This window comes from Buteo buteo, chromosome Z, assembly GCF_964188355.1.
Source record: "Buteo buteo chromosome Z, bButBut1.hap1.1, whole genome shotgun sequence".
NCBI lineage: Eukaryota > Metazoa > Chordata > Aves > Accipitriformes > Accipitridae > Buteo > Buteo buteo.
Window position 1 is genome coordinate 33166066 of NC_134204.1, and position 12490 is coordinate 33178555.

General features: G+C 35.4%; 1 protein-coding gene across 2 annotated transcripts in view; it reads right to left on the minus strand.

The window, feature by feature from the left end:
• Positions 1-12490, minus strand: part of PTPRD (protein tyrosine phosphatase receptor type D) — a 376703-nt gene that overhangs the window by 68349 nt on the left and 295864 nt on the right. The window contains exons 21-22 of one of the 2 annotated variants that reach the window (XM_075021650.1): positions 11037-11156; positions 8886-8983 (exon numbers count right to left, since the gene is read on the minus strand). In XM_075021650.1, coding sequence (XP_074877751.1) covers positions 8886-8983; positions 11037-11156 — 218 coding nt within the window. The remainder of the gene's footprint in view (positions 1-8885; positions 8984-11036; positions 11157-12490) is intronic. The other variant, XM_075021649.1, reaches the window with a different exon arrangement.

The following is a 12490-nucleotide window of genomic DNA, read 5'->3' on the forward strand; positions in this document are numbered from 1 at the left end:
AATCAATTACTTGACCAGCAATAAAGTACATCTACACTATCTGACTATGTAGTCAGAATTTTTTGAGAGGCATACATGCAAACATGCTAGCTAAAGAGCAGCCCATAGACCCAGAATAAGGCAACAATGCCCTGCATTGCTCTAGACATAAACCTGAAGGAGTTTAGGTCCTTACCCACAGTGCCCAAATATTCTAGAAATTACTTCCCTGTATAAGATGTCACACACACTTTCTCTTCACACTTGACAAAAAACCTAGAAAATAACAGAATAAACTGGTTGACTAACATGCTGCTACTTTTGAGCCTGGACTGCAGGACTAGGGCTTTACTGTATCAAAAATAAAAAAGTTATACACAAACTAAAAAAAAAAGAAGAAACCATAAATTATCTGTTCACAATTACAACTCCTTGCAAACATGAAGTTTAAGGTGCATTTTTGCGTATACAGTTGCACTTAGAAAATTATGATCTAAGTAGATTCTTACCCATTACGAGAAAAAGCTTCAGCTCTATATTATACCTATTGTTAATGTGAATTTATATATTATTAAGAATACTTTACATTTAAAGCTTAGCTTCAGCTGTTCAGTATTATTCTTCCCCATTTCAATCCTTACTGTTTAAGTGATCTAAAGCTGCTTTTCAATACTAAAAAAAAAATCAAACAGCAGCTTTCTGTCAGCTATTTGTAGAAGTAGATGAGAATATGTTCATCAAAGCAGCATACTATATTCCCCATTCACTTCTTTGTATGATGTATGGCCAGATGGTGTAATTCAGTGATTAATATTTAGGCCTGCATGCAGACATAGTTAACATAAATTATGTCAAAACCAGGCAAATGGACTGAACTTTAATCTTTCCTGTTTTTTTCACCAATCTGAACCACTTTGTGGCCTTACTATCCTCCCACAAAGCACTGTTTTGGCAAAAGAAAATTGATCTATATTTCCTCAGTCTTAATAGCCACACTGGAACAAAGAGTAGAATGGTATTGGCAGACACATTTCAGAAGTGTGAAAGACCAATAACTCATGAATAACAAGTCTGTACTAACAGTTTTAATGAGTGCTTTAATGGTTTAATGGATGGCACTTTAATAGGATTTCTAGTATATTCATTCTGAAAGCTTGCTTCAATAAAGCTGTCATTAACAAAGAAGTGGATTTCTTCATAGCATAACTATGTAGTATGGGTGCTTTGTGCAAAAGAAATAAAGATATCTGTAATACTGTTATTACCCTCCCATGCTTTGACTAATCTTTCAGCTATTGTGTTCTAAATGGTTGGCTGCTGAAAAAAAAGTCTGATCCGTTACTAGGAAAAGACCTGAGCAATATTTACTAGTACAATGCACCATCCATAAAGTGGTTGTTTGACTATGAATCAAGGTAATCAAAAAGTATTTCTAGAAGAATTTCAAACAACCCCCCTCCAGTAAACTCTGTACCTGCTCATTGTGAAGTTTTCCTTTATTTAAACAAGAAGCAAACGTTCCCTGCTGTGATCATGAATCTTCCAGGAGTATATCCTGGTACAGTACTGGGCAAGGAATGAGTATGACAAAATGCCACCCTTCCTGGTCTAACCTGATATGTGTCTGCCTGCCCTGGAACAGTGCTGTACTAAGGATGACTATGCCAGCAAATTAAGAGCCAGCAGGCTTGAGTCTTTGTGTGTCATGGGAATTGTGAGTTACTGCACAGGTTTCACAAGCCCAGAAGGGGAAGGAAGCATGTCCTGTAAAAAATTTCCCAGCACTGTAGGTGCTGTGTTTGAGATTCAAATTAAATCATCAAAAAGCACTGGGTCACAGAGAAACCTAAGACAAGGTAGAGAAACAACAATGAAAAAGACAAATTTGAGAGGAAGACAATGCAAATAGACTGCAAAACTGGAGAAAGTAGTCAGGTACCCATAAAAATGAACAATTTGACCCTCTTTTACCAATGTCAGTGATTGTGATGAGAATTTCATATCATAGCTGATGAATTTATAATAGGATGCTATTGTATTATGCAGAAAACTGGCTAATAGGATGACATTTACATACTGCATTACCAAAACATGAATGCTAGATGCATTAACATTAATACACGATCATGACAACTTGCTAACTGAAATTATGTTTTCTTATTAAGACAGAGTTTTCCACATCACACTGTAAAGGCTGCCATTTTCAAAAGACATGGGGGACCCATGTTTTTGCATGGCTATATCTTCTTTGGAACTCCAAGATAAGTTTGTATCCTGGTCCTAAACCAGTTAAAAATGCACAGATGAGACATTTCCTGTTAACTCTTGAAGAAAAGTGACCCAACTGTTCAGGAGTAGCTAGAAATACAACTAAGGCTTTTGCCAAACCCCTCTCAAGAACAAAGATATTTCCTCTACAATATGAAGCTAATATTCCTATGACAAATGAGATCATGTAAAACCTGATTCCAATGGAATTAAACAAGCTATATATGCATATAAATAAAATATACTTAAGGAGGAAAATAATCATTATTTGAAAACATCTTTGAAGGACAGTCTATTACATAAAAGCTTTAGAAAACCTAACTTATAAGAACCATTCCTACTGTTTTGTATTTCTTTGCCTCCAGTCTTAAGCATAACCTGTTTATTCTCCACCTGTAACTAAAGTCCTTTGTCCGTAATAACATAACCAGTTGTGGTGGAAATAATTTTGTGTTAAAACCAGAGGATTACACTCAACTTCATGTAGGAAATAAATATCAGGAGCAGAAAAATACTTGAGTAAAGAAGAACATTGCTTAGTTTAAAATATTTTTGTGATTAAAGTATCCTGTTGTTTTGTTTTATATAGTACATGAAATGCAGCAGCTCTTAAACACTAAACTTTGTAATTGTCTCATGAGACACCAGTGCTGCTTTAAATTTTCAATATAGTTTTAAAGCACTGACAGTATTTGTTTTTTTAAGAAAGGAGTAAAGGAGTGAAATTCTTCACTGATCCAATTTTCCTTCATAAAACCCCTAAAAGTATTGCAGATGAATCTTTCTAAAAAGCCCCCCCAAAACTCAGTTTTACCTATAATGACCTACACAATCTGTCATTGAATAATTTTTCTTGCTATAAGGAGTGCACCACTTTTCTCTTCCTACACGTATCACTGTTTTCAGTTGGGCAAAATAAAACTGACATTTATTACAGTATTTGACTATTTCAACCATCTCTGTGGAATTCTTTGGCAAAATAGCATCAGGTATCAGACCAAAACCTAGCATCCTAATCTAATAACACCAGCTTTCTTTTATCTGAATATTCTTTTAATTATATCAGCATAAAAAAAAAATATGCTGATATCACAAGGAAGCATCCACACCACAAAGGAAGGAGTTAATACACTACTATAAATCTTGACTAGTGCCACTTCAGATTCCTGCATTATGTCTTTAATATTCTCTATCATAACTATCCTGATGGCTCGGATACTATCCTAGGTGGAACAAAGCACCAAACAACCTAGGTGAATGCAACAGCATATGTGCTGTTAATAAGAAGACAAACAACTTTTCATCGTTCACTGACTACACTAATTGTTTATAAATGGAGCACATCCTATGAAAGTAAAGTTACAGAATACCAATAAATGATGTTTTTAATATTAGAAAGAGGAAACTATTGTAAATATAAAGAATAGAAAACACACTTTTCCTAAGAAGAAATTGATTTTTGCATATGAGTCACTATTATCAGTAATGATATGGCAGTTAAGTGTAGCTGTTTCTTTGGTAAAGATTAATTCAGTAGGTTATCTGTTCTTTTAAAGTGTTTTATATCAATAATAAGTTTTATATGTGCTTCTACTATATAACATTTATTGTGTTTTAGTGTCCAGTGTTCACCTTGTTGCAGCTTAAGATACAAAAAGATAAATGTACTATATTCAGTAAATTGTTTTCTCATCACAAATCCTACCCACTGATACTGGAAAGCTGCAATAAAACTTGTAATAGTACACCAGTGTGGCACAGAGTCAAAATGTATCTTCATCTTTTCCAATACTCAGTGTTAAAGCAAAAGACTGGCTGTAAATTACAGAAAGAAGCCTGATGAGGAAAAACATTAAAATTATATAGAACTTCTTGTAACACTAGTTAACCAGTGCACACACACACATACACGGAAAGTAAATCATACAAAATAACACATAGAGGCTGGTAGTGTAATTTTGTGTTGTGGTGACAGGTTCCACAAAAATGATAGGAATCTGTATCTGCTTCCTTAAGGGAGTAAAGCTATGACTACAGATCTCAGATAATAAATGTGAAACTATTTTACACAAGACCCAGGAATCTGCTTTAGAGGAACAGATTTTCTGTTCTATGTTATAGGAGGAAATAACTTTACAAATACATCTAGTGTATTGCATAAAGTAGGCAGAACATTACTGTTCTGATTTAGTCTATCTCTATGACCGCTTTTTATTGTTAAATTCTGAAGCCTGAGTGAAGAAGGAGATAAAATATAAAGGTCAGTTTCTTATGAATATGGCTTTCTGCTTAGCAGCTGTCAAGTCCATATGGAGCCTTGCATTACATAAAAATCCCACTGAAACTGCCAAAGCCAGCAAAAGCTTCATAATAATCAGTTGGGGTCAAGAACCTTGCCTTTAAATTAGGGAATACAAAAGAACTATATGACATAAAGGATATGTCATGTTAACATGGTAAATCAACATTTTGCTAAGGCTTGGAGATTGCAAGTTAATAATAATTAATGAAGGATTATGAAGTTTATTTTGAAGTAGAAATTAACTTTATTGAGAAGAGGACATAGCACTATCTATGCTATAACTACAAAACTACTTTATCCAACAGGTGAATTAAGAGTTTATTTAAATCTTGCAATAGTCATAATCATTAAGGCTTGGCCCCTGTTCTCCCATGAAATCTGGTATTCAAGGTAAAGTTGTGAGAGAAGTATAATGATGCAAGTCTCCACTGTTCTCACAATCATCTCCTTTAAGAGCTGAGGCAGCAGAAGCCCTAGAGAGGACACTATGAAATAGTTTCTGAAGACTTGTAGAAGTAGGAACTCTTTCAATCAAAGACATCAAAGCTTAGATAAGTTTACACAGCGGGAAGATGGTCTACCCTGGAGAATACACTCCTTTTACCACATCATAGTAATGAAGGAGTTCTATTCCCCCCCTCCCCCGCCCCCCCCTAAGATTACGTAGTTTATACCGTGCATATTGCTACTTACTTTTTTGCAATACCTCCTTTCCCAACTTACCACATTACCCTGGACGTTCCTTCCAGAACCAGAGTGCAGAGAGATGCAGTTTGGAATTATTATTTCTTTAACAGCAATTTCAGATTCTTTTTCAACTAGTTTTCATACAGCACAAAGAGGAACGTATTCTTAGGAAAAAAAAAAACCCACACTAAAAAAAAAACATTTGGTAAACTTTGTGTCAGATGAATGGAGAATAGTGGGTTGAGTTTAGGTTTATTTGAAGAAAACAATCCTGTCTTCTCTCATGGTCTAGGTCTACAAAGAAGTTTCCCTTCACCTTCCCTAGGAGGGTGCAAGGAAGTTAGGGGGTTTCATTAAAAAATTATGCCAGAGGGTATAAAACAGCAGAGGAGACAGCATGTAGATGTGCGTCTTCTATGAGAGAACTTTTTTCTCTCTTTTGGAAGTAATGAAGGGACAGGGAGGTTTCTGACTGTCTGAAGAGAAAGTGGGAACAGGCAAGGAAGCGAAACTCTTCCAAAAGGAGAAAAACAAACTTGTACGGAATTTTGAGCAGAAATTTTGATCAAAAGGCAGGGGATGAAACAGGAGCAAGGATGGAACAGGAGCAAGTATTCAAATGCTGCTGAACAGCTGTGCATATAATATGAAAAGATGTGTTTGAGTTGTGAAACAAGTAATTCTTTTGAAGTGGCAAATAAAGTAAGGTGTGCTAAAAAATAATTAGAACATCCTTTTGAAATGGAGCTAACCTCCTGAAAGAAATTCTACGAGCTGGATGAGAAGTCAGTGATCATCAGGATATTATATATATATAAAAATATATAATATATATATATAATTTTATGGTATCACAAAGTTGCCTTAACAATTGTTGCATACTATCAGTCTATTTTTGAAGAATTTCATCCATGCAAGGTAAGAAATTCCATAAAAAGTAAAATAAAATAATGGAATGCCAAGGAGGAAAGGGCATTATGAAAACAAAAATTTCATCAGTGGTAACTGATGAAAAATGTTTGTTTCCCCAAATGGGAATTAACTGGAGGACTTTATTGCTATCCATAAAGGTCAGTGGTTTCCTGCTGCATGTTATACCTTTAACTCTTGAAGAAGAAAAATACCTCTTTTTCTTTCTGTGCCATCATTTCAAACGCAATCTGAAGTGATAATAACTGGAGAGTTACCATTTGTACTCATTTCTGCCTCAGAATCAGATAGTTGCCTTTAAGGGACATTAGTGAGGACTGCTGCTTAAAGAGAAGGTCCCAATACCCAACCACAAATGTTCCCACCAGCTCTCTTGTGCTGGCACTAGAGTTCATGCAGCCGTGTGGTGAGCTAGTTCAGGGAATTGATCCAACCAAAAACAGCAAAGAAAAATAAAACAATTAGTTTTCAGCTGAATCTATTTCCTGAGATAATCCTTGAACAGCTGCACATGCACTAGTGCCAGGATTGGCACAAGAGAGGCAACAGGAATGCACAGCCAAGACAGGGAGATGACTTAGAGTGATCATCAAACTGCAGCCTTAGTCCACTGCCTAGACCAGACCATGATATCAAATAGCACTGCTTTTCACTAATTCTGTTTCAAAATGGATGAAACTTGGACTAGATGGCAATGAAGTGGTATCTCTAAAACTGGGGTTTACAGACAAATGTTGAAAATCCTCGGGCAAAGCAATGTGAATGAAGCTTGATGTTGACCTACAGTTGCCCACATTTTAATCTTGAATGTCTGATCACTCTGCCCCAGCTGGTATGTTTTGTAACAAAAAAAAAAAAAAAAAAAAAAAAAAAAAGAGAGAGAGAATGTGAAGGCTGAGCTGTTTACACAGACTGTTAAAAAGTTCTGGAGGGACAGATATTAAGAATTTAATGATTTAATGTGTCTTCACAATGCTGTCTATAAATGGTTAAGATTATGTCCTCAAGATGATTTTAATGAATTAAATTATAAAGGAAGCATAAACCACTAAAACTTTTAAGTTATATTACAGCATAAGAAGAACCACGTCATCTCCACAACATGCTCAAGAGGTAGTAATGGTGTATTTTTTTTTTTAAATTGAAGTTATACTACATTACATCACTTGTAATGACATTTTTTATTTATTAAATGGAACTTCCTACACAGATATTCCAAGGAATCTGCCTAGAGTACAACAGGAAATGATTGTCAAATTTCTACCAAATGTTAGCTTTTTTTCTGGTGAACATCCTGTTACATAGATTTCCCTTCCCATAGATTTTTTATATGCTACAATCTTCGTACTTAACAACACAGGATTTACACATAGAAATGTGAGGAGATACTCCCACATTTTTTGTGATTGCAACAATAAACAGCAATCTTGAGATGCTCTTCAAACAAACTTATTTTCATGAATTGTTGAGACTATATTTTCCTTTTGAAAACTACTGAGATTCCTTTTTAGAACAGTCTTAAGGTTTTCCTGAACAGCGCCTTCAATTAAATAATAAGCAATTGTAGTTCTCTGTCATAGTAGTTAGTATTCATTTCTAAAATTTTCTGTCAAAGCTTTTTAAATACATTGGGCATTTACAGGTTCTCTGTACAATGCAGTCACATATTACTATGGAACCAACATGCGATAGTCTTCTTCAGTGTTTTTTATTTCACTGTCAGTGTTTGTATGAACCTTCATATGCAAAGAATGTGCAGTCCCTAAAAAATGAGAGTAACATGGGTTTTTACTCCACCATGCTAACAAAGTCTTGGGGAGTTTTAAGCAAAGATTAGTGACACAACAGCTTATAAAGAAAATACTCTGTCAGTGATCCCTCTGGGAGCTGTTAATACTTGGATCACTGACACGACAGCCCATAGCTGCTCTAAAGAAGCATTCTTTTTCTGATGGTTCTGTGCACAGTTCATCCACAGATTTTTGACATAGACAATATTGGCATTGAAGAAACAGCTATAATTTGCTCTGTTTAATGGATCGCTACCTAAATCCCTTTAGCCACAAATTACTGACATGAGAGCCTGTTACTCTCCACAGTACCAATGCCTGTCTGGGGAGGTATACTCCATGGATTACTGACTAGGTGGCTTGTAAATGATTACTCTGTCCGGTTAAATTCTTTCATGTTCTTATAGACCATCATTCACAGATTATGAATGTGGTATTAGTGACAGGAAGAAAATACAATGTCTTGAAACTGTTATATTAGGAAAGACACCAGGCAATTGCAAATTCTTTTAATACATGCAGAATTAACACAGTGGACTGTAACTTCTTTGGAGCTTGTACTGTATATGTCCTGTCAACATTACACAGGAGATTTTTCAGATAATCTAAGGATCTTTTAACTGCAAAGTATATGGATGTTTGTGTATATTAAAAAGAGTAAATCCTGTATCATTCACACACCACTTCAAGTATGTGCCCATGGAATCTGCCTGACACATATCCTTATAAAAAGAGAATAGATTGTTACACACAAAGGAGCCACCTCACCAACGTAGTCATTTTACACAGAGAGCTCTTTTATCATGGTTTTAATATCATACAAAACTGGCACCATCAGTCAGGTTGGGTACATATCAGAGAAAAGTCTAGGGAAACAGAAAGCATGACATGTTAAACAATTTGAATAATGAGTATGTGGGGAAAATTACCTCATACTCCTGTGAGAACTTCAAATTGTCATTTGCTTTCAGCCTTTCAATGTGATCTGCAAGTTCCAAGATAGGTATTGGGGGATGACTGGCCATACCTGTTGAGCAAGAAAGAACAAAATTTAAAGTAAACTACAGTGATGGCATTCCTCTAAAATTTAGAAAATACAGTAGTTAGAATGGCTAGAAATGTGTAAGTAGTAAAGATGTCATATGTGAGATAAGCAGGCAAATAGTTTGGTTACTCAAAGCAGGACATGCTCTGGATAGATGAGCTCTGAAGCCAAATTAAAAGAATTCACCAAGCATATTCCCAAAGCTAACATTCCTAGTGTAGAGGAAAGAGTTACTGTGATATGAGTCAATGAGGTTAGCTAGGCATGGAAAAATGAGAGAGTTAGACCTGATGTCGACCTCTGCTTTGAGTAATGACTCTTAACGTCATTTCAAACTCCTTCTCCTGCACTGCATGAAATGGAAACTCCATTGAATTAGATGAGGAAAGGTGAGCTGAGAAACAGACACTGAAAGAGCCCTAAAGGGGAAAGAATAGTGTTTTGACAGAAAACAAAGTGACTTATGCATAATCAAGAAAAACGAACTTGAAGAATGAAGGTTACCGAGGTAACCTGAGACACCTGAACCTGCAAAGGAAATGGTAAAAAAACAAAGAAACCTCAAACCAACATAAAACTAACTTATAAAATAAATTAAAAAAAATGAAATGGATAGCTTGAGGATTAATAATAATGTATCAAGGTCTAGAAGACAAACCACATATTCTGACTAAATTAGAAATACTTAAATATTTTACAAAATTTTGAGGTGAGTGATATTCACATGCAACTATGAATGACTAGAATAACATGCACCATTGCTTTTAGACAACAGTCACTGAAGACAACATTGGACATCAGACAATTATAACTTCAAAAATGTTTTCACTAGTAGCAGATTGTAGAGGCAGGGGTTGTACAGTTTGGCTGGACACACATACTGACTGCACTAGTACCTTAAAACATGCTTAATCTGAAACCCCATTTATCAACCCCCAAAAGTACCTACAATCTACTTCAGGTGTAAACATCTTTGTCCACTGATGAAGATACTGAGTGAAAAAGAAGAGCTGGGAACCGGAGATAGAGATGGTTGTGGAAGGAAGTATAGGGACAGAAAGGCAAAAGAAGGACAGAATGACAAAATAAAGAAAAGATGTGGGGTCAACTAGAACAATCTGCCAGCTGAAGATTTGCCAGGCAAAAATTTGTGTGTTTCACACTATTAGTCTTCACGACCCTTCTCCAAAATGCTTACATTCTTCTTTTCATGCTTTATACTATCACACCTAAAATGAAAGTGAGTTTTCAATTGCTTCTGGGAAGAAATCAGAGCTGGCTAGAAGAATTAACCTAGTGAACCCCAGGATCTCTTGAAATTACAAAGATAAAATAGTGATGACTCAAGGGGGCTCAAGCTGGAAGCCATGTTACACAATGCAGTTTGCTTTGTCACCGTGAATTTCAAGAGCATGCCTAAGATAGTTAACTTGCATTTCCTGTAAATGCAGCTGAAAATGACCATGTGGTTGCAACACAGTCACACCATAGCATGTTTTTCCTTTTTCTTTTTTTTTTTTTTTAAATTCTTGTTTTATTTTTGATTCTTTGACATTTCAGGCATCATACTAGAGTCCAAAATAATGTCCAGCAGCACTGGCCCTAATTCTTCTGACCTATACATATATATTTATATATTACCTACATAGCACATCTGTGATGGTGAGACATTATTTAAAGCAGATATTAAGGCAAGCTGTCAGTCAGCTAACAAAGCAGAATATTCAGATATAATGGGGAGATTTCTTACAAATTTCAATTAAAAAATTAGTCCATAAGTACTAATTTATTTGAATCAGTTCTGGTTGTCTCCCATTTTCTCAGAAATTTCACTTAATAGAACTTTGCTATTCTCAAAATGAGTGTGGGTGACATCTAATAATTACACTGATTGATCCAGATCAAGCTCCCCTATGGAAAATATGTGAGTGAAAAGGCACAAGAGAACTCTAGATTGATCCAGAAATGGAGGTGGACTGATGTACATCTAAAACAGTGCTTGAACAGAGAAAATAATAGACAAAGATGTTTAGACCTTTTCGAGCGAATCGTGGGAGAGAGTTATTATCATATAAGGATTGAGTGGTAGTTTGGCTAGAGAGGGAGGACACAGAGCCAATCAGGGAGGCGTAGGGGACTGAATTACTGCTCAAAGCTGTAAAAAGTAAAAGCCAATCGGAAATGGGAAACAAATTAGTAACAGCAGTAGATCATCATAATCAATCAATCTCGTACATACAGGCACTTCAGACATGCACAAAACAGCGTCTGGAAACTCAACTAAGAAGTCTAAAGGTCCAGTTACCTTTTTAAACATAAAGGACATAAAACCAGAGAGAATGAGACCTGGTCATGAACCTGACTAAAACACCAGCATCATGAACACAAATCTCAATAATTAGCTTACTGGGCAGGAATTTTTTTTTAAGATGCTGAACATCAGTTCTTTTTTATACTACTTTTGTTTGTATGTTCCACTATATGCCACCTGACATTCCTAAGGGGAGATTTCTTGTTAAACACTTTGTGCAAAATGAAACTTGACATAAAACTATCTATTCTAAGGAAAAAAAGGAACTATTTACAACTTCAAAAATTGGCAAATTTTGACTGCATATAACCCCCTTCTCCACAAATCATTTCAGGCACTTATCACTTGGACACATAAACTTTCTTCAAATAATATTTTGCAGTTAACTTACAAAGTGAAGTAATTACATTTGGTGTATTTTCATCTTTTAAATATGTAAAATGTGCTCTACTGAGATGATATAAGTAGCTACTTTTTAAAAGAACTGCTGGAGGAATTTTGTTATGTAATCAGTCTATGAATCGTAACAAGCGTCGTAACAGAATATGCTATGAATGAACATTTTAAGATCTCATCATATCTCATGCAAAAGCGTGAGGCTCCTACTGAGCATAATGTGAGCTGCATGTGAACAGCAGGTGTAGAACTTGACTCAACCTACCAGCTAAACACACTTTTTTTGTGTCTACAAATAAGAAAATACACTTATTTGCTGACACATCTCCACATCAATCAACATAAGCTATGAAAACACAAAAAAATAAAGACAAAATACAGCTAAATTACAATAGATCCTGTGACATGCTAGAAAGTCAAAAGAAACACCATGCTGAAAACATGCTTTCAAACTTTCTTTAAAATAAGAAAAGAAAGAGATAAAACCACTTAAAAACTCAAACAGAAAAAAAAGCCCAAACCAAAAACCACTACATGCAAAACACAGCTGAAATTGTATCCGTAAGAAGCTTTTATTTCCAGATTTGGTAGAAGATTGCCAAACGCAATTGATCTTATGCAGCCTAGTAGTAACCCCTCCATGTGTATTAAATGAGAATGTATGGTTTAATTACAGTGTAGAACGATCTTCTGATTAATCTGCAGTAAATACATGACTAAGGAACATGGAATACCATATGTGCCACAATTGCAAGAAAAAACTGAGAGAGAAAGGTCAGAAT